This window comes from Microchirus variegatus (assembly GCF_963457635.1).
Source record: "Microchirus variegatus genome assembly, chromosome: 15".
Lineage (NCBI taxonomy): Eukaryota > Metazoa > Chordata > Actinopteri > Pleuronectiformes > Soleidae > Microchirus > Microchirus variegatus.
In genome coordinates this window covers 8530700-8554971 of record NC_139816.1, presented here as the reverse complement: position 1 = coordinate 8554971, position 24272 = coordinate 8530700, and the positions used below count along the sequence as shown (strand labels likewise).

The 24272-nt window shown below is 40.2% G+C and overlaps 3 protein-coding genes across 4 annotated transcripts; 1 reads left to right on the top strand and 2 right to left on the bottom strand.

The window, feature by feature from the left end:
- Positions 1-880: 880 nt before the first annotated feature.
- On the bottom strand, positions 881-4754 carry uba5 (ubiquitin-like modifier activating enzyme 5). Of its 2 annotated transcripts, XM_083902019.1 has the most exons (13): positions 4416-4754; positions 3830-3971; positions 3623-3668; positions 3208-3297; positions 2976-3085; positions 2792-2878; positions 2630-2714; positions 2452-2556; positions 2119-2246; positions 1902-2037; positions 1732-1807; positions 1541-1647; positions 881-1410 (listed from the first exon to the last, which is right to left on the bottom strand). In XM_083902019.1, the coding sequence occupies exons 2-13, from the start codon at positions 3898-3900 to the stop codon at positions 1333-1335; spliced, it is 1119 nt and encodes a 372-aa protein (XP_083758145.1). In that variant the 5' UTR covers positions 3901-3971; positions 4416-4754; the 3' UTR covers positions 881-1332. The 2 variants fall into 2 exon arrangements, with proteins under 2 accessions (XP_083758145.1, XP_083758144.1); XM_083902018.1 differs by lacking the exon at positions 4416-4754 and having other exon boundaries at positions 3830-4083.
- Positions 4369-22595, top strand: acad11 (acyl-CoA dehydrogenase family, member 11). Its single transcript, XM_083902017.1, has 20 exons — positions 4369-4535; positions 4631-4730; positions 5662-5787; positions 5880-6041; positions 6132-6296; positions 6385-6526; positions 6606-6727; positions 7623-7729; positions 7909-8020; positions 8409-8486; positions 8818-8956; positions 9928-10035; positions 10948-11046; positions 19202-19271; positions 20131-20216; positions 20324-20395; positions 21004-21158; positions 21319-21435; positions 21708-21817; positions 22212-22595. The coding sequence occupies exons 1-20, from the start codon at positions 4423-4425 to the stop codon at positions 22324-22326; spliced, it is 2298 nt and encodes a 765-aa protein (XP_083758143.1). The 5' UTR covers positions 4369-4422; the 3' UTR covers positions 22327-22595.
- Positions 13901-17316, bottom strand: ackr4b (atypical chemokine receptor 4b). The gene is made up of 2 exons (XM_083902020.1): positions 17219-17316; positions 13901-15570 (listed from the first exon to the last, which is right to left on the bottom strand). The coding sequence occupies exon 2, from the start codon at positions 15566-15568 to the stop codon at positions 14453-14455; it is 1116 nt and encodes a 371-aa protein (XP_083758146.1). The 5' UTR covers positions 15569-15570; positions 17219-17316; the 3' UTR covers positions 13901-14452.
- Positions 22596-24272: the final 1677 nt, after the last annotated feature.

Here is a 24272-nt window from a genome sequence, read left to right as displayed (position 1 = left end):
TCACGATTATATGAAAAAACATAGCTTTGTGAGGTGGGAACATCAAACTCTGATGTCTGGATGGTGAATTCTCAGTATTAATCTGTGAAACCTCTATTATTTATAAAACAATCATGTGGAAGTGACTTTGGGACTCAGGTTTATACATTTTTTTGAAGGTAGACTCACTTTCTTTCTTACTTACAGATTCATCCATGGCTCAAAATCAATTCAGCCATGTTTTGCACTTTCTTATTTGTAACCTGATCGAGTCTAGACACACTTCCTGCTGTACAGTGGATAGTTTTTTTTAATACTCAAGTTTTTTACAAAAAAAAACATTGGAAATGTGATTCTTATACTTTTCCTAAGGACACACCAGTCCTTGCTTTTAACTCATTATGATCATGACTATCTTTTAAATGTTTACACAAAACTATTCATAATTAGTGGGTCTCTAAGACCTCTAGCACTTTTTCAAAGTCTATATTCTGGACATTCTGATTCAAACACATGAGCTGCTGTTTCTTAATTCAAATAATGCTATTTTTATGTTGCCTTAATGTATACCTAATAGTATTAATCGTGTATTTTTAAAGGGAAAATATAGAGCCTAAGACATCAGAGCAACCTTGTCCGACACTAAATGGGCATATATATTCTGTTCACTGTAGGATTTTAAGGGAATTGCCAAAAACACAATGGTGCCAAATGATAAAAATGAATGTTCACGGAGCCAAAAGAAACACAATGTAACAAAAGTTTCTATCTCATTGTTAAATGTAATTTGAACTGTGTATCGTTTCGTTTTTTTTATTCATATATGCATGTATTGATGTCACTAAATCTGCCCCAAGAAAACAAATCACATCGAGTATCTTGGAGATTGCGTTCCATCTAATAAATACTTTATTGAGAAAAATTAAACATGGTTTCATAAGTACTGTAGTAGTAGAAGTAGTAGCAGACGTTTTCTTAAAGCAGAGTGAATGACAGGGCATGTACTGTACATCCACTAAACAGAAATGCAACAATATGTAACTCTAAACTTGCGGACATTGAATCTGTGACTTTTCTGTACTGCACACATTTCCAGTACAAAAGCTTGTGACAATGAAATGCAATTTTTATGGCTACTAAAATAATGCAACCAGCATTAATTTTTCATGCATTTCCCATTTATAGCTGTTAGAAGGAATTAATTCTGACTTCTCGTTGCCTTTGACTGTTTTTTTCCCCATAATTAGAATTATTCTCTTCTAAAGAAAGCAATGAAAATGCACATGAGGAAAAAGCGCTTTTTTTTTTCTTTCTTTCTTTTTCTTTTACGTGTGAATAGTAGAAATTCATCGTCTATAACTTTCTCATCTGAGCCATCAGTTCTTCTAAACTCTGCTCCGTCTCTTCCACCGTATCGCCACTTGCCGTGTTCTGGTTCAAACGAGAGAAAACAAATATAATTTTTTTTAACAGTTAAGTTGTCAAAATTAAACCTCTATAAAAAAAACAAAAAAACAAAAAACAGCTAATCCTAAAAATCCATGTCCTAAACAATACTGACCTCAGCAGGAATGGTGTAGGCCACAGTGATGCCTTCTGGGAGGTCAGGTACAGCGCCTGTAGCAGCCTTTAACTCTGCATCAGTCACCTCAGATACTAGTTCAATCCCTGCACAGCACAATACATACACATTGGATGTAATGCAACTGGTTAGAACCACTGTATTACAGATAGGATGTTTTTTTCACTCACCCCACTCATTGTCCTCATGTACAACGACCTCCTCTTCAATGACAACTTCCACCTTCGGTCGCTCGGCTTCTTTCTTCTGCAGAGGAAACATTACACACGTAGCCGCAGTTAATTATGTGTACTAACTGGCTCAGTATCCTTAACTGCGATACTTGACAAGCGCCGCGCACCTTGTATTCCTCCTGTTGCCTCCTGCAGTGACGGTCGTTACACTGGGGGTTGGCTTTCATGGCCATGGTGGGAAAGAAGTCCTGCATGGCGTTGTAGCCAAGGTAATGACTGACGGTGCCGAACTTCAACAGATACCTGCGAGACAAAATAGAAACGTTACACCTTTTTGAATTCACTGCTTTGAATTGTGTTTGATTATTAATGATATTTTCTTACTTGAGGACGTTTTGGACCAGGATTCCTGCGACCACGCCCATCGTTGTCGGTAAGCTGGCAGCACACACGCCCTCTCTCTTTAGGGTCTTCTCATCAATGTTAGCTGCCACCACCAAGGGGGGAGCACACTGACGAGAGGATTTGCGTGTTAATACGACTTTAATTACTGCTACAATGCTAGTCACATATTGTTAAATTTTTATTATTTGCATAAGTGCCCAAGTATAATCACTTTAAAATAAATAAATAGCCTTAGAATGAGCCTTTTATATGTACTTTTTGGGTGTGAATTTAACATTTGAAACAGAAACTTGCTCCACAAACTGGACATACAGCAAAGCAGGCAGTCTCTCCAGGAATGATGAGCTGGATGTGTCCCGACACCGCGTTCTCACTGACCCCAGACTCCATCCAGATCTGACCTAGTTCATTACATGCCTGAAACAAACAGGTTAATGTTTAAACACATCATACAAATACACAAAGTGCTGTTTGACACTGATGTACATACTGTATTTATTGCCATTCTGGCCTCATAGTTGTCCACACAGCTCAGGATTAAATCCACTGGTGTGCCTTCTTCCAGCCCTCCATGACTGAGAAGACAGAGAATAATATTATGAAGGCCTGTTCTACTGAGAGACAATAGGACCACAGGATTATTAACGCCCACCTGATTCGATCCATAAAATGTGTGAAGTTTTCCATGGTGGTAATGTTGTAGTTGTGAGTCTCAAATGACACATCAGGGTTGATGTTTCTGTTTGGAGGGAAAATTGAGGGACTTGTGAGTAAAGAGTTCAATGTCTCTGCTTCTGTGACATAAGTAGTAGCGAACTATCAACTATGGGATTTACCTGAGCGTGTGTTCTGCTGCTTCCACCTTGCTGAGGCCCGCCTGGTGAGGCTGGAAGAACAGTCTGTTCATGTTTGCCAACTCTACTTTATCGTAGTCGAAGAGAAGCAGCTGCGGCGGCAGAGGGACGACATTGGGTGACGGTAAGCAAGCGCGGAGACAAACTGGTGAATGTGCTTAACGCATACACGTACTGGATGAAATGGATGGAATAATTAAACGACTGTTATTACCTTACCGATGCCACATCGAGTGAGCATTTCAGCTGTCACACTGCCAACTCCACCAACACCAACCACAGCGACTGTGAATGTCCGGATTTTCTGTTAAATGTAGACATATTTATTAATATTTATTCTGATAATTAAATATTTGAGTTAGCCCTAAATTTTAAAAAGTCATGTATTGGTCCAAATCTACTTCTAGTACTATAGACATATGTGGAGTTCATATTTTGAATACCGTCTTTAAAAAAAAGCTCAATATCAACATAATACCGTTTATATTCTTACAACCTCACTTTAATATAATTAAATAGCATAATAGAAGAATTATTCAATTACAGCTGCAAACAAATGGCTAATACAAAAAGGTGGCACATGATTATTGCAATAATGTATGACAACAGAGAATCATATCATTACATACCTCATAATCATCCACGATGCCCATTCTTTTTAAAGCCATTAGACGACTGCAATGAAAACATAGTGTAGTTGAAATGAGGTTCTGCCTCCATGTGTGTTGCTGGATGACTCACTAAGGCGTAGCCTCTCAGTGCAGTGAGCAGAGCCTGGACTAAATTTGTCAAAATATAAAAGTAATAATAATAATAATAACAATGTAAAAATTCACCTGTATGGGTTGGAATCGACAACTTCGGCACTCATTTTGTCAATTTTGGGTCTGTGGAGTGCATCCTCCATGGCGCACTGCTTCTGCTTGCACTTTATCAATTCATTTTCCAGCTCTCTCACCCGCAGCTTCAGCTCCTCCACTGTCGTCATTGTCAAAAAAAACAACACCCGCTAATTAAGGCCGTCAAATAAATGTAGAAAAGTGAGTGAAAGAGCACAGCAGACGCGTTTGAATCGTCACAGAAAGTACACGTCTTCACAACTCAAATCAGCTGTCAAGATGTGTGCTCCCAAAAACAATGTCCGTGCAGAAAAGCACTCCCCGTACCCCTAAAGGTTCCGACATCGTGAGAGGATTTATTTATTTATTTTTAAGTTTCAAGCGTTAACGTCGTGTGTCATATTATTTGCTACATCTGCGATTTAACTATTTAAAAGTGAATAATAACGGTAAAGGTTAGATATAATTATTTTAATGACGTTACGTGGGTGTGCACCCGTAAGCCGTCCGGTCACCAACAACACTTCCGACGTCAACTCCACACACAACAGCGCACCTGTATGCGATAAACTTATCGATTTACCTGAGTCATGGACGAGTGGACGACTCCTGTACGACAACAACACAAGTTCGATGTCCACAGACTTCAAAGATATTTGTCAGGCTTGACGAACAATAGCGCACTCACTGTGCGGCAGTACAGGTAAGACGGACACAAAGCGTTTGTTTGGGACTTTAAAGTTTAAAGTGGACTTTGCTATCGTGTGACGTGCCAACATTGTGTCATTGTCTCTCCAGTGCTGGCCAGTCAAACCCAACATTTCTAATACAGACACCCACCAAAAGTTATGTACTCCGGAAGAAACCACCCGGCGAGCTGCTGCCAGGGGCTCACAAGGTAAAGTTATAATGTAAAGTCATAAAAACAACAACAAAAACGTGCTAGCAGCGCCATTGAATGTTGTTGCCACCTCTCCAACAGTGACGTCAAGTCAATCACAGTGTACATCTCGCGATATTTGATTTAACAATCTAATAATAATAATGATCTAAGATGATCTAATGAGAATTTTACAAAAGGAAACTTCCATAAAATAATGTGTATTGGTTTTATGGGTTGATTCTTGGAATTGGAATAATAAAGGGATCAATACATCTATGGATATTATAGGGTTCCTGCTTTAAAACAAATGAGAACAAATAAGTATAATATATAAATATATATAATATATAAATATAATATCATTTATAGCTCTGCAAGACGGGCATCGTAATAATACGTTTTTGTTTATACTGCACATTACATCATCAAAACCTCAAAGTGTTACAGGTTAATTTCACAAAAGAGGATAATGCCAAGATAAGATGAGATTAAAAACAGGAAATATTTAAAACAGCAGCTTAGAAAATAGTTTAAAAATCAAATTCTGCAAAAAAAAAAAAAACCTGGGATAGCAGCATACGGATATACAATACCTTTAATATAATATTAATTAATAATTAATTAATAAGTAAATGATGAATGATAATAATAACAATACTCACAAATCATTGTTTATACTGTGTATGTAATCTCTTGACACAGACCTTTGGAAGCTTTCATCTCTGCTCCACCAGGTGGCGCTCTTATCAGAGTTTTATACACAACTGCATCAAAAACCCTTGAATATTTTGACCCCACAAATAAATTGCAGAGCACTTTAAAGGTTAAACAACTAAATGTATTAGTTAATTAAATAGTATATCCACCACACAGTGTCAGAACAGAACATTTAAAGTGAATTTAACTGTGATTGTTACAGGGTCTGTGGTGATGTTTTTGTTTGCAGGTGGACAGAGAGTATCGGGTACAAAAGGCCCTGTTTTCTGTGGGATTCCCTGTGCCTCAGCCTCTGTTACACTGCACTGATGCACAGGTCATTGGAACAGAATTCTACTTGATGGAGCATGTGAAGGTACATTTGCATGAAGTTTTCTTTGATCTCTGTTGTGTAGTTTGCTATAATTTGCCACTATATATTACTATTTATCCCTCTCTCTCATCCAGGGTCGTATCTTCAGGGATCTTCGCCTCCCTGAATGGAGTCCAGCAGAGAGAACGTCCATGTATGTGGCTGCAGTGGAAGTGTTGGCAAAGCTGCACTCGCTGGACATAGGATCGCTGAAACTTGAAGGATATGGTAAAGGACCAGGCTACTGCAAGAGACAGGTGAGCTAACACCTTGTGCTCAGAACATTGAAATAACTTCATCTAATACATCTTATCTTTTTCTTCTTTTAAAAAAAAAATTGAATTAAGGTGTCCACCTGGACGAAGCAGTACATTGCTGCAGCCCACATAGACATTCCAGCCATGAATCAGCTGTCTGATTGGCTGATGCAAAATTTGCCAGCCAATGACAACGAGGTCACGCTCGTCCATGGAGATTTCCGCGTGGATAATTTAATATTCCATCCAACAGAGGTGCAGTTTCACAGTTACCCCACTCCCCCCCGCCCCGACTACTTTGTTATATTTAAACAGTTAAGCAGTTGTGTTATGATGTCATCAGGCCCGTGTGATCGCAGTGTTGGACTGGGAGCTGTCTACCACTGGGCAGCCCCTCGCAGACTTGGCCTATTTCCTGATGCTTCACTATTGGCCCAGAAGCCTGAACATTTCCAAAACAATGGGCAGCTTAAAGGATGTAGACGGTAATGAAAATGAAGATAAAAGAAGTCGAGAGTAAAAAGGGCATATTGTTATGCACATGTCTCTCCATCTGCTGAGCAGGGATTCCATCTGTGGATGATCTGATCTCCATTTACTGCCGGTGCCGTGGGATCCCATCTGCTCTGCCACAGTTGAATTTCTACCTGGCCCTGTCCGTCTTTAAAATGGCAGGTATCGCTCAGGTGAGTCGCTGTTTACAACTGTGATAACCTTTTCCTTCTTAAAATACAGCACCGTTCAAAAGTCTGGGGTCACCTATACCATTTTTTTGTGTGTTTTCCATTAAAAGTCACACTTTTATTCATCAAAAGAGTTGCAAAATTAATAGAAAATATAGTCGAGACATTGACTTTATGCTTCAATAAAGAAGCAGCAAAACTGTTTTAAGCTGTGCTAACATCATTGCACAAGGATTTTCTAATCATCCAATAGCCTTCTAACAAGATGAGCAAACACCATGTAACATTAGAACACTGGAAATGGGCCTCTATACACCTATACCAGACCTAGTTTGCAGATAGAATAGTCGTTTACCACATTAAAGGTGCATTATGTAATAAATCTAAAGCAACTGGCCATAAAATCCTCCTAATATGTCACAGAGACTCAGGAATAATGTTCATATAACAAACTGAACTCACCAACAACAACAGAACAGCCAAAATATTTGCATTAAAAAAATATTTTGCAGGCTGCAAATCATGTTTATGTTTTGAAATCATGTTTTGGCATGTGGCGCCACCTACCGCCGTCTACCTATCATTGCAGTGAGTAGAGTCTCAACTGCCGAGCAACCACGGGTTGCCAGTCACGTCAGAAAACGAAACTTAAAAGACCTCTGTATTTTGAATTTGAATGTAGTAACCGTTTTTGGCCACATTCTTACATATGGCACCTTTAACAATGTATAGAGTGTATTTCTGATGAATTTAATGTTATATTCATTGAAAAAAAGTGCTTTTCCTTCAAAAATAAGGACACTTCTAAGTGACCCCAAACTTTTGACAGGCAGTGTATTACATTAGGAAACATGACAGTTTCTCACTCTTTATGTTAACTCTTGTTTTTTGGCATCAGGGAGTCTATGCTCGCCATCTCCAAGGTAACGCTAGTGCTCCCAATGCAGCGGAGTTTGGCCAGTGCGTGGAGCCCTTGGCGAAACTTGCCTTGCAGCTTGCAAAGGGGTTTGTTTTCGATTTTAATTTTAATGATGTGTCTTGATAAAGTATCCGAATGAATAGAGTTTGATCAAGCGCAGTTGTTGCAGGACAATACAGATTGATTCCACCTGCTGGCTTAAATTGATCCACCAGTATTCAGCTGCTGCTTCCAGTAATCCCTATTGGCTTGTTTTTCCTGTCAGGCCGCTCACAGTTCCAACAGAGGACAAGCTCTTCCTCCAGACGGCTAAAGGTCACGCCGTTCTCCAGCAAGTCAAAGACTTCATGAGACAACGTGTCCTTCCAGCTCAAGAGGTCAGTGCCAAGTGCCATCAGGAACAGAAGAGATATTTTGTCTGCTTTTTATATTGGCCTTGAATTAGACAGAGGCTCATTCATGCAATCAGTTCTGATTCATTTCAGCAGGAAAACGGTGTTGATTACAGTGGTGTTCACAGAATCACTAAAATTGGCTGGATATCATAAGAAAAACCACAATAAGAGAGGACCAGAGATTCTGTTTTGTTGAAGTAGCTCAACAAATATCTCATTAAAACTTTGGTCAGGTGAAGATTTATGACGTGTGGCAGGTTCTTGCTGATTAAAACCATGCCTGGTTAAGCACAAGAGTTGATATACAATGGCTTCATAGGTTTACTGTGACCTTTTGTGACCAAGCCACCGGGTGATTTATCTTGAACAGGAAGTTGCTGAGTATTACTCCAAACACGCTCAGTCTTCACAGAGGTGGCGCACCCCCCAAATAATAGAGGATCTAAAGGTATGTAAGGATTTTTTTTTTATTGAATTCGGAAACCACACTTGTTTTGCTTTTTAAAACATGGCAAGAACAGCTCAAGGGCACGATGTGTTTTCAACCCTGTCTAAACACTGCACGGCCCTTCTGAGTCAGCCACACATGCAACAATCCATCAAACTGGTGTTAATTAAACAAAGACTGTTTTTTTTTTTTTTTTTTTAAATGCTTGTTTACATTTGTTCCAAATGCTTGCGCTCAGCCTGTCATTAATAGATTGAATGAGTTGATCGGTCTGTGCACACAGATGCTCTCGCAGTGTGACGGCATGTATCTGTTTCCCGTCTTTTTCCAGGTGAAAGCCAGAGACGCAGGGCTGTGGAACCTCTTCCTGCCTGCAGTCAGCGGCCTCAGTCAGTTGGACTATGCCTACATTGCAGAGGAAACTGGCCGCTGTGTCTTTGCCCCTGAAGTCTTCAACTGCCAGGCTCCTGGTAATAACATCTGCATGGTGTCAGGAGGATGATTTAGAAGCCTTAAAGGTGCATTATGTAATAAATCTAAAGCAACTGGCCATTAAATCATCCCAATATGTCACAGAGACTCAGGAATAATGTTCATATAACAAACTGAACTCACCAACAACAACAGTACAGACAAAATATTTGCATTCATTTTTTTTTTGCAGACTGCAAATCATGTTTATGTTTTGAAATCATGTTTTGGCATGTGGTGCCACCTACCGCCATCTACCAATCATTGCAGTCAGTAGAGTCTCCGCTACCGAGCAACCACAGGTTGCCAGTTATGTCAGAAAACGAAACCTAAGAGGTAACCTCGGTATTTTGAATTTGAATGTAGTAACCGTTTTTGGCCACATTCTTACATATGGCACCTTTAAACATGTTGTATGTAAGAAATACACTACTATTAAAAAGTTTGGGGTCAACAATAGAATTTTTTTCGTGTTTTCCATTAAAAGTCACACTTTTATTCATCAAAAGAGTTGCAAAATGAACAGAAAATATAGTCAAGACATTGACAAGATTAGAAATAATGATTTTTAGTCATTACAAAGAACCAGCAAAACTGTTTTCAGCTGTGCTAACATCATTGCACAAAGGTTTTCTAATCATCCAATAGTCTTCTAATGCAATTAGCAAACAGTGTACCATTAGAACACTGGAAATGGGCCTCTATACACCTATGTACATATTCCATTAAAAACCAGACGTTTGCAGCTAGAATAGCCGTTTACCACATTAACAATGTATAGAGTGTATTTCTGATTTATTTAATATTATATTCATTGGAAAAAAAAGTGCTTTTTCTTCCAAATTACGGACATTTCTTAGTGACTAAGTGAATGAAAACCTCTTAGTTATTTGTCAGACGAGCTGAAAGTCTGACCTAACATCCTGGAGAGTATTATTTTCCTAATTTATATCATTTTGCTCCTCTACAGACACGGGAAATATGGAGGTGCTGCACATGTTTGGCAGCGAGGAACAGAAAAGGAAGTGGCTGGATCCCCTTCTCCGAGGCGAGATCCGCTCCTGTTTCTGCATGACAGGTATTTCCGTTACCGCGTGTGCGTCTGCATCGTATAAAGATGTGGAGCGTTGTCTCATGTGGTGACTGTGCTTTATGCGACTCTATTGTAGCATGGAAGGACACGGACCCTTGAGAACTGGCTGTGTCCCCTGGGGACAATATCAGTAAATGATATAATAATCAAAAGCAGCAGAAAAGTTCCAATTAAGTGAAAATTGCATTGTTTCCACCATCAAAGTACAGCAGTAAGTCATTTTGTAAACCATAGCATTTGAATGTGGATTGTGGGCTGTGGTAAATCCTGAAGAATGAATGAAAATTGGTTGAAAACCCTCGGAAAAGGCCAAAGTAATGAAAAGATGATCCAAGTTATTAGAATACAAAAGAAAACCATCATCACTAGAACCAGTAGACATCTAAATAAAGAACTCAAAGTGAAAGGCCATGTCTAATTTAAGAGGTTATATTTTTACCCTGCAGAATCTGTGTTTTGTCAGTTACTATGACGCCTACTGCTCGGTCAAACATCCCAGTGTTGGCTCTTGTCCCTAAATGGACCAGGTCTTCTCCACAGACTCTGTCAACGGCTTGTTTGTAAAAATGTAAACTGCCAACACGAGCTCACTGTGACTAATATCTCCCTGTTTTTCCTCAATTTGCTTTTTCCACTCTGCCTGGATAACGTGACATGCCAGAGGTGATTATGGTGGGCGTAAACCTCCCCACAGCTTTGTCAAACACAGATGGTTGGTTAGTTGTTTTTCAGAGGAAGTTTTTTTGTCTGGTTTATTTTATTTATTACACTCCAAGGAATAAAAAAAAACATCTGTCCTGTGCTAATTAATAACCCCTGTGTCTGTGAATGAGGCCAGCAAACAGAGTTTTGATTTGTGGAAAAGTGTTTAAAACTGACCTTTAATCCTTCCTCCAGAGCCCGACGTGGCCTCCAGTGATGCAACCAACATGGAGTGCACCCTTCAACGGGATGAAGACGACTATATCGTCAACGGAAAGAAATGGTGGAGCAGTGGTATGTGTTTTTCTATTTCTATTTAATGAAAAGTGAGCCATTACAACCCAAGTCTCAATAAAAAGGCCATTACGGCTGCCTCGCTTGTTTTAAAGCATTTTGTGGGGACAACAAATGCAGTATTTTAAACTATAAACGTTACTGTAAGTTGTTAAAAGCATTTCTGAGAAAAGGACAGGTCATTTAAGATGCTTTTATATGGACGACAAGAAAGTGTAGATGCCTCATGCAGTAAATATATAGAATCAAACCACTTTATTGTGTTTATAGTGTTTGTTCTATAAACTTAAGAGTATTCAGATTTTAGTGAAGTTTATTCTTTGCTGACTGGTCCTATAAAGAAGTTTGTTTTCTATTATTTGTAACATGACAAAGTGACACCGTTTTGATGGAGGAGCACTCCATTGTTAAATGAAGCCTTAGACTTATTATTATTAAGAGTTTGGTTTACAGTTATTGCTTCAATATCCACAGTTCTTTTTAGTGGTTTTTAACATATTCTTGGCACACCTATCCGGTCACTTTGAATCAAAAGATGTTCCAGATGTTTCGTCTGACACACATGGTTTGAGCTTTTAACTCCCCTCTTTAATGGAAAACAGTGGTCTGTTGTTTATGTTGTGTGTTGAGCATTTTTTCCTGTCATTAAAAACCTACACCACTGTGGTTTCCCCGCAAAAAACGAACAGAATTTCCCCTTTCAGAGTCTTCAAGACATTCACAGTCACAAATACAAACTGTGTGTTTTTTTGTTAAGTCTAATTTCCGAACTATATTCTTCCTTTCTTGGAAGTGACTCTTCTATAGTTGTGTGAGTGCTTTTCTCCATATTCTTCTGCAGTGGAAGTTTGGACAGCACTGTGCAGTGAGTCATAATAATCCAACACTCGGGTCCAGCTTCACTTCCAACAAAAGGAGTTGTAAAACTAGATGCTGTTATGTTGAAACAATGTCAACAATAATGTTTAACCATGGTAACAAAGTCTTTCCAAGGATCACGTGTGTTGCCCGTTGCTACGTACTTATTGGCATGTTTTCGTGGTGTTTCCCCAAAATGCTTTCCAAGATACTTGGCGTGCTCTCCCTCCCTAAAATCATCAATATTTGTACAATAGAGGAACAGAATAATTACACAGGACTTCTCCCAGTAATTTGTAGTCTCAGATTTACTCAATGGAACTCAAACTTACTGGAAACAAAAGGTCTAAATACTTGAAAACGTTCCCTGTCACCAACATGTACCAACACAATTTCCTTCTTTAATGCTTTTCTCGGAAATGTGTTTGTGTGGCAGACTCAAAAAGGTGGGAGAGACTGTAGATGTAGCTGGTGCTGGTGTCGTGAGAGCTATAAGACTGTCCCATGGGCATGATAATATGCAAAAAAAATGATTCCCAGACGTGCGGTCTTTTCACTCGCTTGCAGCCACAAGTTGCATTCCCACATTTAAACACATAAAAGCAGAAGAGAAGAAGTACACATGTAACGTTGTTGTTGCATTGTGAGTTAAACTGTCGCGTGAGATTATTATTCGTTTGATGTGCGAAACCCAATGTGTTTAAAGGCGCCATAAGTAAGAATGTGGCCAAAAACGGTTACTACATTCAAATTCAAAATACCGCGGTCTTTTAGGTTTCGTTTTCTGACGTAACTGGCAACCCGTGGTTGGTCGGTAGACGGCGGTAGGTGGCGCCACATGCCAGAACATGATTTCAAAACATAAACATGATTTGCAGTCTGCAAAATCTATTTTTTAATGCAAATATTTTGTCTGTACTGTTGTTGTTGGTGAGTTCAGTTTGTTATATGAACATTATTCCTGAGTCTCTGTGACATATTAGGAGGATTTTATGGCCAGTTGCTTTAGATTTATTACATAATGCACCTTTAACAAGTTTTTTTAAATTAGTGATGTAACGATGAGACTTAACTCGGCCTTCCCTTACCCAAATGCGTCAGTTGTTGGTCGTTCACGTTCCAAAAAGGATGTAAACACTTCTCTCCCACTGTCTTTACCCATAAAAAGGCTTATTCTAAGGCTATAAATTCCAATTATACACTTACCCAAAAATACTATTGGGTAGTGATATATTCAAATTCTGCTTTCTTAATGTTATAAGGCAGGTTGAAATCATGGCTTAGCTCATACTAGGTTGGGTCACAGGAGATTTAGAAGTCCCTTGTTTAATGCAACTTAATACTTTTATGACTGAGGAACTGAAAACTTAGCCCCAAACTTTGTTCTCAATGGCAGGTTCCCACAAATCTAAGCCGTGAGGCATTACAGTGGGAAGACGTTAACTCGCAGTTACAACATTATGTTCGTTTGACGGAGGCTTTTGTCCAGAGCTGAACGCAAACGGAAAGAATGATAAACAAAGTTACATCCACAGCTATCCAACTCTGTCTACTTTAGATATGTAGTGTTGGGGGATTAGGAAGAGACCATTGTAGATCAATGCCTTAGGATGGATGTTCATACTAGGTCTGAACACTGTCTGATTGTGGCTAAATACAGGTCTACACGGCACCGTGCATCCTCAGGTCCCACCACAGAAACCACAAAACCTTGGCACATTGCAATTCATCTTGTTTTAATAGAATAATTAACAAGATGATTGGATTAAAACCACCTTTCGCACATGAAACACGCCTGTGCTCTTTGGAGGATTTGCCCCCCCCCCCCCCCCCCCTGCTGTTTTGTGGTTCTGTCTTCATCTGCCAAATGTTTTTCAACTCACTGGGTCAGCGACTTGGCGATTGAGCCACCTCTTACTCTAACCCAGAGCCACAGGATGTAATGAAATGAGATGCAGATGGTCTCGTTGACGGCAGCGTAGACTGTAAAGTGGATTTGTCGCGACTCGTGAGGAACCCGAGTCGGACTTGGATCTTGAGTTTCAGCCGAGTTTCAGGTGCAACAGACGCCAATAGATTTACTGTGTATCACTGAAGATCTGTGTTTTATTAATAATACAAAATACTTAATTCACATGAAATGTTTTATAGTTGTATTGTAGTGCTTAGTTTATATGCTTAGACTTACTGTTCACATGCAGCTCATTGTGGGTCATGCTTCTGTCTCCTCTCTTGTTACTGAGCAATAGAAATGAGGGAAGTGCTGTTAATGACTGAATTAAGGAAATTAATCGAAACAAAGACGAGAAAAACAAACAGCTGTCTCTGGTTGATTCAGGAGCTTTGTGAGGAGTTAATTTCAGAATCGACAAAGACCAGTTTGACCTACTTCTTTGGCCCGAGTAACGAGAAAAATGTTGAAAGTGTCACTGCAAAAAAAAAAAATTTTTCATCAAAAAAATAGACGTAGTCGCTCAAAAGACGCTGCATGTAAACCGCCCCTTGATATGTAAAAATATATACATAGACTTTTGTCAGGCAAAAAGTCTTAAATGGTAAAGGTGCTTGTGTCTTGGTCGTCTGAACCAGATTGGGACTGGGCTTGATTGCGTGTATTGAGTGAAATCTCCACTGCCGGCTCCTCGACGACATGTCTTTGGCGTCCTTTAATTCGCTGTCCGAGGTGCTTGGCAGCCTTGAGGACGTGTGTCCTGAACGAGGATCCGATGAAGGCGTAGAGGAGGGGGTTAATGCAGGCATGGGTCAGCGCCAGGCTCTCTGTGATTTGACTCGCCCGGTCCAGGCCCTTGCTCACCTCGCAGTCCGTGACGAGCATGTAGATGACGTCCATCGCTCGGCAAAGCTTGACCACGTTGTACGGCAGCTGGGTGAGCAGGAAGACGGCCACCACCGCCAGCAGGACTCGCAGCGAGCGCCACTTGCGTTCTCGCCGCACCCCGGCCGCCTGACTGAGGGCCCGTCCTACCCAGCAGTAGCAAATCACCATGACCAGGAAAGGAAGCAAGAATCTAAGGGTCACTTCCAGCAGCTCCAGGGCAGCCTTTGCAGGTCGGGCCATGCTGAATGGGTAAACCGCTTTGCAAGCCAGTCTGTGGTGGGAGTGTTTCACTGTGGAGAAGATAAGTTCAGGCAGGCCAAGAATGCTGGCTACAGCCCACAACACTATGCACACCAAGAGCCATTGTCTCCTTAACCGCGTCCCTGACCCGGTCCTGCCTGTTGGATTGTAGGCCACAGCGCGGTAGCGGTCGACACTGATACACGCCAGCATCAGCATACCACAGCTGAAGTTAGCGCTGTAGAGGAAGGAGATGAACTTGCAGGCTTCCGAACCCAACCTCCAGCCGTGCACGGCGTCCGCCGCCCAGAAGGGCAGGGTGAAGAGGAGCAGCAGGTCAGAGATGGCGAGGTTGAGGATGCACACGTCCGTCAGGGTCCGCAGCCGCAGCTTGGACGCGTAGACCACCACCACCAGCGTGTTCCCAGCCAGGCCGACCACCAGAGCCAGCGTGTAGATGATCGGGAGGAAGACGCTGCCGAAAGAGCGCACCGCCTCTTTGTCGCAGACGCTGTGTTCGTAACTGTAGTCGTAGCTGTCGTTAAAGCTGGGGTCGTCTTCGTCGTGATATTCGAAGTCTTCCATCGCTGTGCAGGGGAAAAAAAAAGAAGTTAATTTTCAATTATGCGTTGCCAAAACCAAACTCCTGTGTCGTATAACGGAACATTATATAAGCCACAAACAAGAAAGAGGACTTCTGTCTGTATCCTGCATTAAAGGAATGTCTCCTGCATGGTTTCCCTAATGGCCTAATCCCTGTCTGTCTGAACTGTCTGCTGGCTTGAATAACTCCATTCAATGCAACTCTTGGGGGAACAAAACAAGGGATTCTGCACAAAAACGCCCCCCCCCCCCCCCCAAAAAAAGAAAACCTCACGATATCAGCGAGTTTGTGCGATCTACTGCTCCGGTTTCCTCCGCCTTTTGAATGATTAATGACGTTTTCCCCGTAGGAGACGGCCAAATGTTTGAGAACTACAGGAATTATGTGAATGGAGAGATTATGATAACACGGCAAGCGTAACCGAGGTCCCCCAACACATGTAAATCCCGGATGTGCTTCGTCGACAGGACGTCCCGTGGAAGCAAAAATGTCATTCCCTCCCCAGTCGTTCGCTCTAGATGGAATTGTTATGTCTCCCGAGGACGAGTAAATAGAGATTTGTGTATGGGAGTGAACATGTCGGCTCTTGTCTCTGATCGAGAAACGGATAAATTCTCACTGGGAACAAACCTTTTGATAAACCATTATCATCTTTTTTTTCAATTAGCTCATAAGTGATATTTAGGAGAGTGTGACACATCCACGTCATTCGCTGATACAATCGTTGGCCGAAAGGCAAAGATATCAACGCGCCGAACGTTTTTCTGTCTCGGGAACGTTCGATCTGGCGAGTCGCGCTCGAAAGGTCACAATGACGACTGTATTGTGGAGATTTTTAAAGATTTGTTATATAATGAGGCATTTTTTTACTCCCAAAGGGAGGAGCTGGACATCTGAAACAGATGTTCATAGGAAAACTGAAATATGTCAAGTATTTCACTGAGGTTTGTATTTGTGCCAGAGATTGATGCATTTTTATATAATTATAGCTGTTAATAGCGCTTTGGATTATTGGATTATTTGATTTTCATGGAGTAAATTGTTTTTTTTTTTTCTTCTTTGCCACAGAAATGTAGATATAATTTATTCATTATGCTTAAAGAGTAAAATGTTTTTGAGTGCTGATAATTTGGAAATGCATGGACATTGGAAATGTGTATTAAAAAAACAGCCCAAGTAAGTAGATTTAGGGTTACTTTATGTATGTATTATTTTTGTAACAGACAAGCATTTTAGTTTATATTCAGCTAATTATGTTTTATTATATTTGGCAAAAGACTAACTGACTTCAGTAATTAAGGTGACCCTTGTTTAGTAAAGTGTTATTGATCGGAAAAAGGAGCTAAATAACACAGTCAGGAAGTGATAATCCGCCTCAGTTTAGCTTGTTATCATGACCTCACTGTCATTTTAATAATGTCATAAAGTGTTCAGGACTTTGACTCTTAGTTGAACGTTAAAGTGAAACTCGGACTCAACTTTAGAAAATGACTCACAAATAAATGAAAGTGAATGTTTAATAACACTAACCTATAGACAAAAAGAACATTTTATATCACAGTGTGTTCAAACTTCTCTTCCAGTCACAGAATAGACAAAAAATGATAAAGTTGATGTCAGGTTTTTCTTACCTTACGTCTTCTCCCTGAGTGAGACCAGTAAAGTCGAGGTTATTGATCCTTTTTCATCCGTGGACAGACCCTTGTTATGAATCCTGAGGAGAGAAGCTGAAGGCAGTGCACGACTGAAGTGACTGATTTCTTCTTTTTTTTTTCCTCCCTCCCTCCCTTGCTCCCTCAGCCCGCCTCCTCTCCCTTTACTGCTGACACACTCCTCAGCCCATATAACTCTCCATGAAGTACGTGTGTGTATGAGTGTGTCTCATGTTTGCTAAAATTGATATTCAAAATCCCCACAATATCACTGTCGGTGGATATTGTTTTTTTTTTGTTTGTTTTTTTCCGCAAAGCACATAAAGAAAGAGAAGCAGTTTCTCAATCTTGAGATAAGCTGTGAGCTTTATTTATTTGTCGCTGCTGAGGTGACACAGGGAGTGTCCTGCTGTTGGCTGCCTTTTGTTTGTGTGAGAAATCATACGTCTGGGACATGTTTGTCCCATTTGTTAAGGGTATGGTGTTGTTTGTGTGACTTTCTGGAATGTTGTTTTTTCACACCAATCCCACTCACATTCTGTTTTTGTTTCTTTTTATGATTGACATCACAGTGTTGTGGTTTTCCTGAGAATAAGAATAATAGTGTTTCCCCTTTTTTTTTTTTTAAAGAAAAAGGATTCTTCAGAATTGCTTTGACGCCTAACATTTATAGCAAAGTAAAGTTGCTTATTGATGTTTTAAAATGTTTGTCGTCCTGTTCTCAGGAAGATGGATTACTGAGCTGGGAAGGTTTATTTTCATTCCAGTGATGACACATGTAGAGGCACGACAGAGATGGCGGTGGGGGGAGGGGGGGAGGCTCACCTTGAGGTACCGTGCCCTCGGGCCAAACAGGCTCACCTATTTGTGGCTTCGAGGTGGAGTCAAGCATGATGTTTTGTATTTTTTGAACACTAAACATCTTGTCGGATTGTGTTTGTTTGTGTGGTCAAACGTACGCGTCCTGTTACCCCCCTCGTGCCAGGAATCGGAGACCGTCGATGCGTCTGGTGTCCATATGTCCTGTCCTCAGGGGGCAGTTCTGCCGTTTTGACTTAAATAATAAACAGGACGGTCTCACAGGACGGATGACGTATGTCTTACTTTGCCCTCTAGTGGTCGTTTTATTACGTGCGTGCGTGCGTGCGTGCGTTATCTCCACCAAGGTGGTTGTGTTGCACCCGCATGGGTTTGTCTGCACATCTGCCCTCCTGTCAGCAACTTCCTGTCTTCCCGTCTTCGGTGCAGCCCACGGTCAAGAGGAAAGGAATTGGGCTGGTAAGCGGAAAAGGTCGCTGGTTCAATCTCGGGACAGGTCAAGGGCTGGGCTGCCCCTGAGCAGGGCATCCTCCCGGACGCGCTGCCCACCGCTCCTCCACCCAGTTTGAGTATGTTCACTACTGGTGTGTAATAAGTATGGGTTGCATGCAAAGGACAAATTCAATATGATTATTCGTGTGTGTAAATTATCACATTTTAAGAATATGAGTAAAACTGTAAACCAAAAAAAAATCACATCTCTGTCAAACCTTTGGATTTGAACGAAATGTGGCATGTGTACGCTGGATACGACTAAGTCTCATCCAGATCCGGTCAGATTACAGTTCTTGCCACCACAAAAGATTTTCTTTCCAGATATTGTACAACTCAACTTATCTCCAACTCATAAGATGTCGTTAATCAAGGAGAAAAAAATCAAACCTATGAAAGGATCAAATTCTAGAATCTAAACTGAAAGTAGCTGCGTCTGCATTGCCGTTGTCACGCCATCAATCTGTGACCAGATCCGTCTGTGTTCGGTACTTTCCGAGTCTTGTTCCCCATCGCACTCGCGGTCACGGAAAGGTTAAGGACAGACTCCGACTGTAAAACAGGGTTTTTTTTTTGTCCCCATTGTTTGTTAGACAGCGAGTAGAGAGGAATACAAATGAATCACTCTGTTGTCTGACTGTTTCCCGGCAGGTGCTGGCAATCCTCTGTGCAGAGTGGCCATTGTGATGTGCAGGAGTTCTACCCGGGATGTTAGCAGCAGGTTAGTAAGAACGGTCTCTTTGTTTATTTTTGATCATAGATTAGTTTCAGTTTGAGTGTTTTGAGCAGGAAGGATTTCTTTTCTTAACTGAGCAACTAAATATCTCTCTCTTCTGTATCAGAGTAATTTAATATGATAAAATATGCTGTATATCAACGTCCTCAACAGTGCCTTCAATCTCTGTTGTCCTCAGAAATAATGTATGATTTACTGTTTTATCGCACACTTGCACATTATTACACTTACACAGGAATGTCACCTCTGGTGCCTTTCCCAGCATGCTCTACCATCTTAGTATTTCAGTTTCTGGATGATGTCACCGCACTTTGACAGTGAGCTGACTTTTTTCTCAAAAAAAAAAAGGATCTCGGAATGACTTGAAATTTACCATCATAATAGTCGGCATCGCCCTGAACAAGGATCCGTTGAAAATATTTGCAAACCTCTTAAGCGATCATTTTAATGAATTTTTGAAATTCAGGAAATGATCCATTTGCCCTGATGCACTTTGACAGTGAGCTGTTGTGAGTTTTTTTTTAAAAACACATCAATTCAGTCTTGTTGATGCTTGTCAGGTAATTTGTGTAGATGACATGTAATTGAAACTAATCTTCATCCAACGCTCATCACCTACAAGCGTTTAGTATATTAATGTGGAAAAAAAAAAAAAGGGGAAAACAACCACACCTGAATTTAATACACCCTCATTCATTTGTTGTCACCGCAGTATATAACGGAATGCCAAACCCAGCCCACGTTTCCACAGTAATAAGTCAGACCTGATCAGAACAATGAAAACAAACCTGTTAGATAATCATCAGAATAGAACGTGTCATTTGATTATAAATGTGTTTCTTAGGCACGGCCAACACAGCATGATCCTCGTTCCCATGGACACGCCTGGCGTAAAGCTCGTCAGACCGCTCACTGTGTTTGGACAGGACGGTCGGTTTGAACATGTCATTACAGCTTCATGTGCTTTTGATACACAAACATGCTTCACGTAGTCAACCAAAGAATCTGAACCATTTCCCTTTTGTCTCCTGTGGCAGACGCCATCCACGGAGGCCACTTTGAAGTGCACTTTGAAAACGTCTGTGTCCCTGCCTCCAACATGATTCTGGGTAAGTCTTTATTACTGCGTGTGTTGTGTTTCCTTTGTCAGAATCAACTCATGACTCCTTATCTTTATTGTGGACATTAAGCGATGTTGGCTGAGCATGAGGTCACATGAGACTGGCGGTGCAAGGAAAACACCCATGTGTGCATTCTTTTTTTAATACCGTTATTTTTATTGCAAAGGGCGTCGATCATATACGATCTGTCGGCACCGTCACCGTTCATTGTTTTCCGATTGGTCACTTTGAGCAAAAATATAAAGCCAAGCAACAATGTGATTAAAATGACCAACCTCCGATTCACCATCTCCTTTCCCAATCTGTTCCCAGTCCCACAAACACATTCACAAAACAGATGAAGAGGAAGTTGCACTTGTGTTTGTAGCCAGAGGGTTGCTGGTTCAAGCCCACACCATGTCAAAAAAAAGGCCTTGGTACCTCCCCCCCAGGAAGGTTTCTATTAGAGGATGGGTTAATGCAGAGAAGGAAGTTCCCATGTGGGACTGAAAAAGGACTAATTACTCAAATATGATTTATTCATTCCTCTTCCAGTGCTTCTAATGTTTCTCCTCTGCGATCATATGACTCTGGTTTCTTCCCGACTGTGTCTCCAGGAGAGGGCAGGGGATTTGAGATTGCTCAGGGTCGTCTGGGTCCAGGCAGACTGCACCACTGCATGAGAGCTGTCGGCATGGCAGAGATGGCGCTCGAGCTGCTCTGCCGGCGCGCCGCTACCAGGAGCACATTTGGGAAAAAGCTGTACCAACATGTACGTGAACAACTGCCCAGTAATGACTCCAGCGTTCACTGTCACTGTGGCACATGTTGGAAGTTTTTCCTGCTGTTGACACCTAGTGGACAGATTTTTTGACACACAACTCAACTCGAGTAAAATGTGCTCTTTTGTGTGTGTGTGTGTGTGTGTCTAGGAAGTTGTTGCTCACTGGATAGCAGAATGCCGTATCTTGATTGAACAGACGCGGCTGCTGACTCTCCACGCTGCTCACGCACTAGATACAGCGGGGAGTCGGGCTGCTCGAAAACAGGTACTGCAAACATTTCCTCTGAATATTTTAATATTTAATATGTTTTTTTTAGACTGATTAGGTACATGCTCGTGTCAACATTGTTTAATTCAATGGATTTCTGCCAATGGAAGATGACCCTAAAAAAACAAAACACTGTGATTTCATAGTGTCAATGTAGAGAGAGAAAATATTTTTCAAATGTGAGCAGATGTTGCAGCCTCTTAAAACGCATAAACTGTCCCAGATCAAGAGAAAATGAAAACTGATACCTGTTAGCATGTGCTTTTTAGATTGCCATGATCAAAGTGGCTGCAGCCAGAATGGCCTGCAAGGTGGTGGACTGTGCGATCCAGGTTTACGGAGGTGCAGGTGTGTGTGGAGACTTCCCACTAGCACAAATGTGAGTATGTCGCTCAGAATTAGCGTGAATATAAAATGAATCCCCTTTATGACGAGTGACTTTGGACGACGCGCGAAAGTATGACTTTTTTGTCAAATTTTGAACGACACACGAAAGTGAAGCATGTCCTCCAAGATTTGAAAAAGTATGAAAAGTCATATGTATGTCGTCCAAAATACTAACCTATAACTTTTTTGTCAAATTTTGGAGAATTTTTTTTTTTTTTGGTCAAATTTTGGACCACATTTTTTTTCTTCACTTTTTTGTCAAATTCTGGAATACATTTTTTTTTTCTTTTTTGTCAAATTTTGGACAAAGATGTCCAGAAAAAAAATTGTCAGAGATTTGACAAAAAGTCAAGTTATGTGGGTGATTTTGAACATTCTTCCCTCAGGTATTCCTATGCACGGACTCTGCGCCTTGCTGACGGACCAGATGAGGTGCACCTTTCTTCCATTGCTCTTCTGGAACTGAGGGATCAGCTTCAGAAGACACAGGCCAAACTCTAAAGAAATGGTTACATCAGCCTCATTTCATATAACGTACACAGGTGTTTGAATTATTCTTATTATAATAAACATGTAAAAACAAATGTTTGTCAGAAACAGAAGTTAAAAACGCCTTCAAATCAGTGTCGCTTTGAGCACGATCAGCTGCAGCTCCACCTCTAATTAATCAATGGTCTGTTTTGTTCACTTATTACTGTAATGCTCTAGTTTCGCCACCGGGAGGCACTGTGAGTTAGTGAGTGAAAGAAAAGGAAGAGAGCTACTGCCATGAGTTGTTGATCCTGGGTGAAAACAGTCCAGTTGTATATGTATACTTTGCAGTAATAAAACATGTTACCACTACAATTACTTCTGTTATTGGACTCATCCACACGACAATATCCTGAAAGTCCGCAAAGAAATTAAAACAATGCAGAAAAATGGGATTAAAGGCAGACAAACTTAAACATCACTGATGGAGACTTACATTTTTGGTATAACTTTTTTTTCTTAACATTTTGGAGAACATTTTTTTTTTACTTTTTGTCAAATTTTGGACAACATACTTTAGTATGACTTTTTGACCAATTTTGGACGACATACTATATGATGACTTGACCAATTTTGACCATTTATGGACGACATAATATAGTATTACTTTTGTGACCTATTTTGACCATTTTTAGACGACATACTATAGTATGATTTTTTTTTTTTACCAATTTTGGACGATAAACTAAAGTATGACTCTTTTGACCAATTTTAACCATGTTTGGACGACATAATAAACTATGACTTCTTTGACCGTTTTTGGACGACTTACCATACTTTTTGGACAACAGATTTTTTTCAAAAAATGGTCACATTATGGAGACATAGTATAGTAGGACATACTACATAGTATAGTATGACGTTTTTGTCAAGTTTTGGACCAAAAAAACGTTTTTCAAAAAAATTGTCAGATTCTGGATGACATAGTATAGTATGTCGTTTTTGTCAAATTTTGGACCAATTTTTTGAAAAAAAAAATTGTCACATTATGGACGACATAGTATCATAGGACGTACTACATAGTATAGTATGACGTTTTTGTCAAGTTTTGGACCATAAAAACGTTTTTCAAAAAAATGGTCAGATCTTGGACGACATAGTATAGTATGTCGTTTTTGTCAAATTTTGGACCAATTTTTCTTATCAAAAAATGGTCACATTATGGACGACATAGTATAGTAGGACGTACTGCATAGTATAGTATGACGTTTTTGTCAAGTTTTGGACCAAAAAAACGTTTTTCAAAAAAAAGGTCAGATCTTGGATGACATAGTATAGTATGTCGTTTTTGTCAAATTTTGGACCAAATTTTTTTTTTCAAAAAATGGTCACATTATGGACGACATAGTATAGTAGGACGTACTACATAGTATAGTATGACGTTTTTGTCAAGTTTTGGACCATAAAAACGTTTTTCAAAAAAATGGTCAGATCTTGGACGACAGAGTATAGTATGTCGTTTTTGTCAAATTTTGGACCAAAAAAACATTTTTTTAAAAAATGGTCAGATCTTGGACGACATAGTATAGTATGTCATTTTTGTCAAATTTTGGACCAATTTTCCTTTCCAAAAAATGGTCACATTATGGACGACATAGTATAGTAGGACGTACTACATAGTATAGTATGACGTTTTTGTCAACTTTTGAACCAAAAAAACGTTTTTCAAAAAAATGGTCAGATCTTGGACGACATAGTATAGTATGTCATTTTTGTCAAATTTTGGACCAATTTTCCTTTCCAAAAAATGGTCACATTATGGACGACATAGTATAGTAGGACGTACTGCATAGTATAGTATGACGTTTTTGTCAAGTTTTGGACCATAAAAACGTTTTTCAAAAAAAAGGTCAGATCTTGGAGGACATAGTATAGTATGTCGTTTTTTGTCAACTTTTGGACCAATTTTCTTTTTC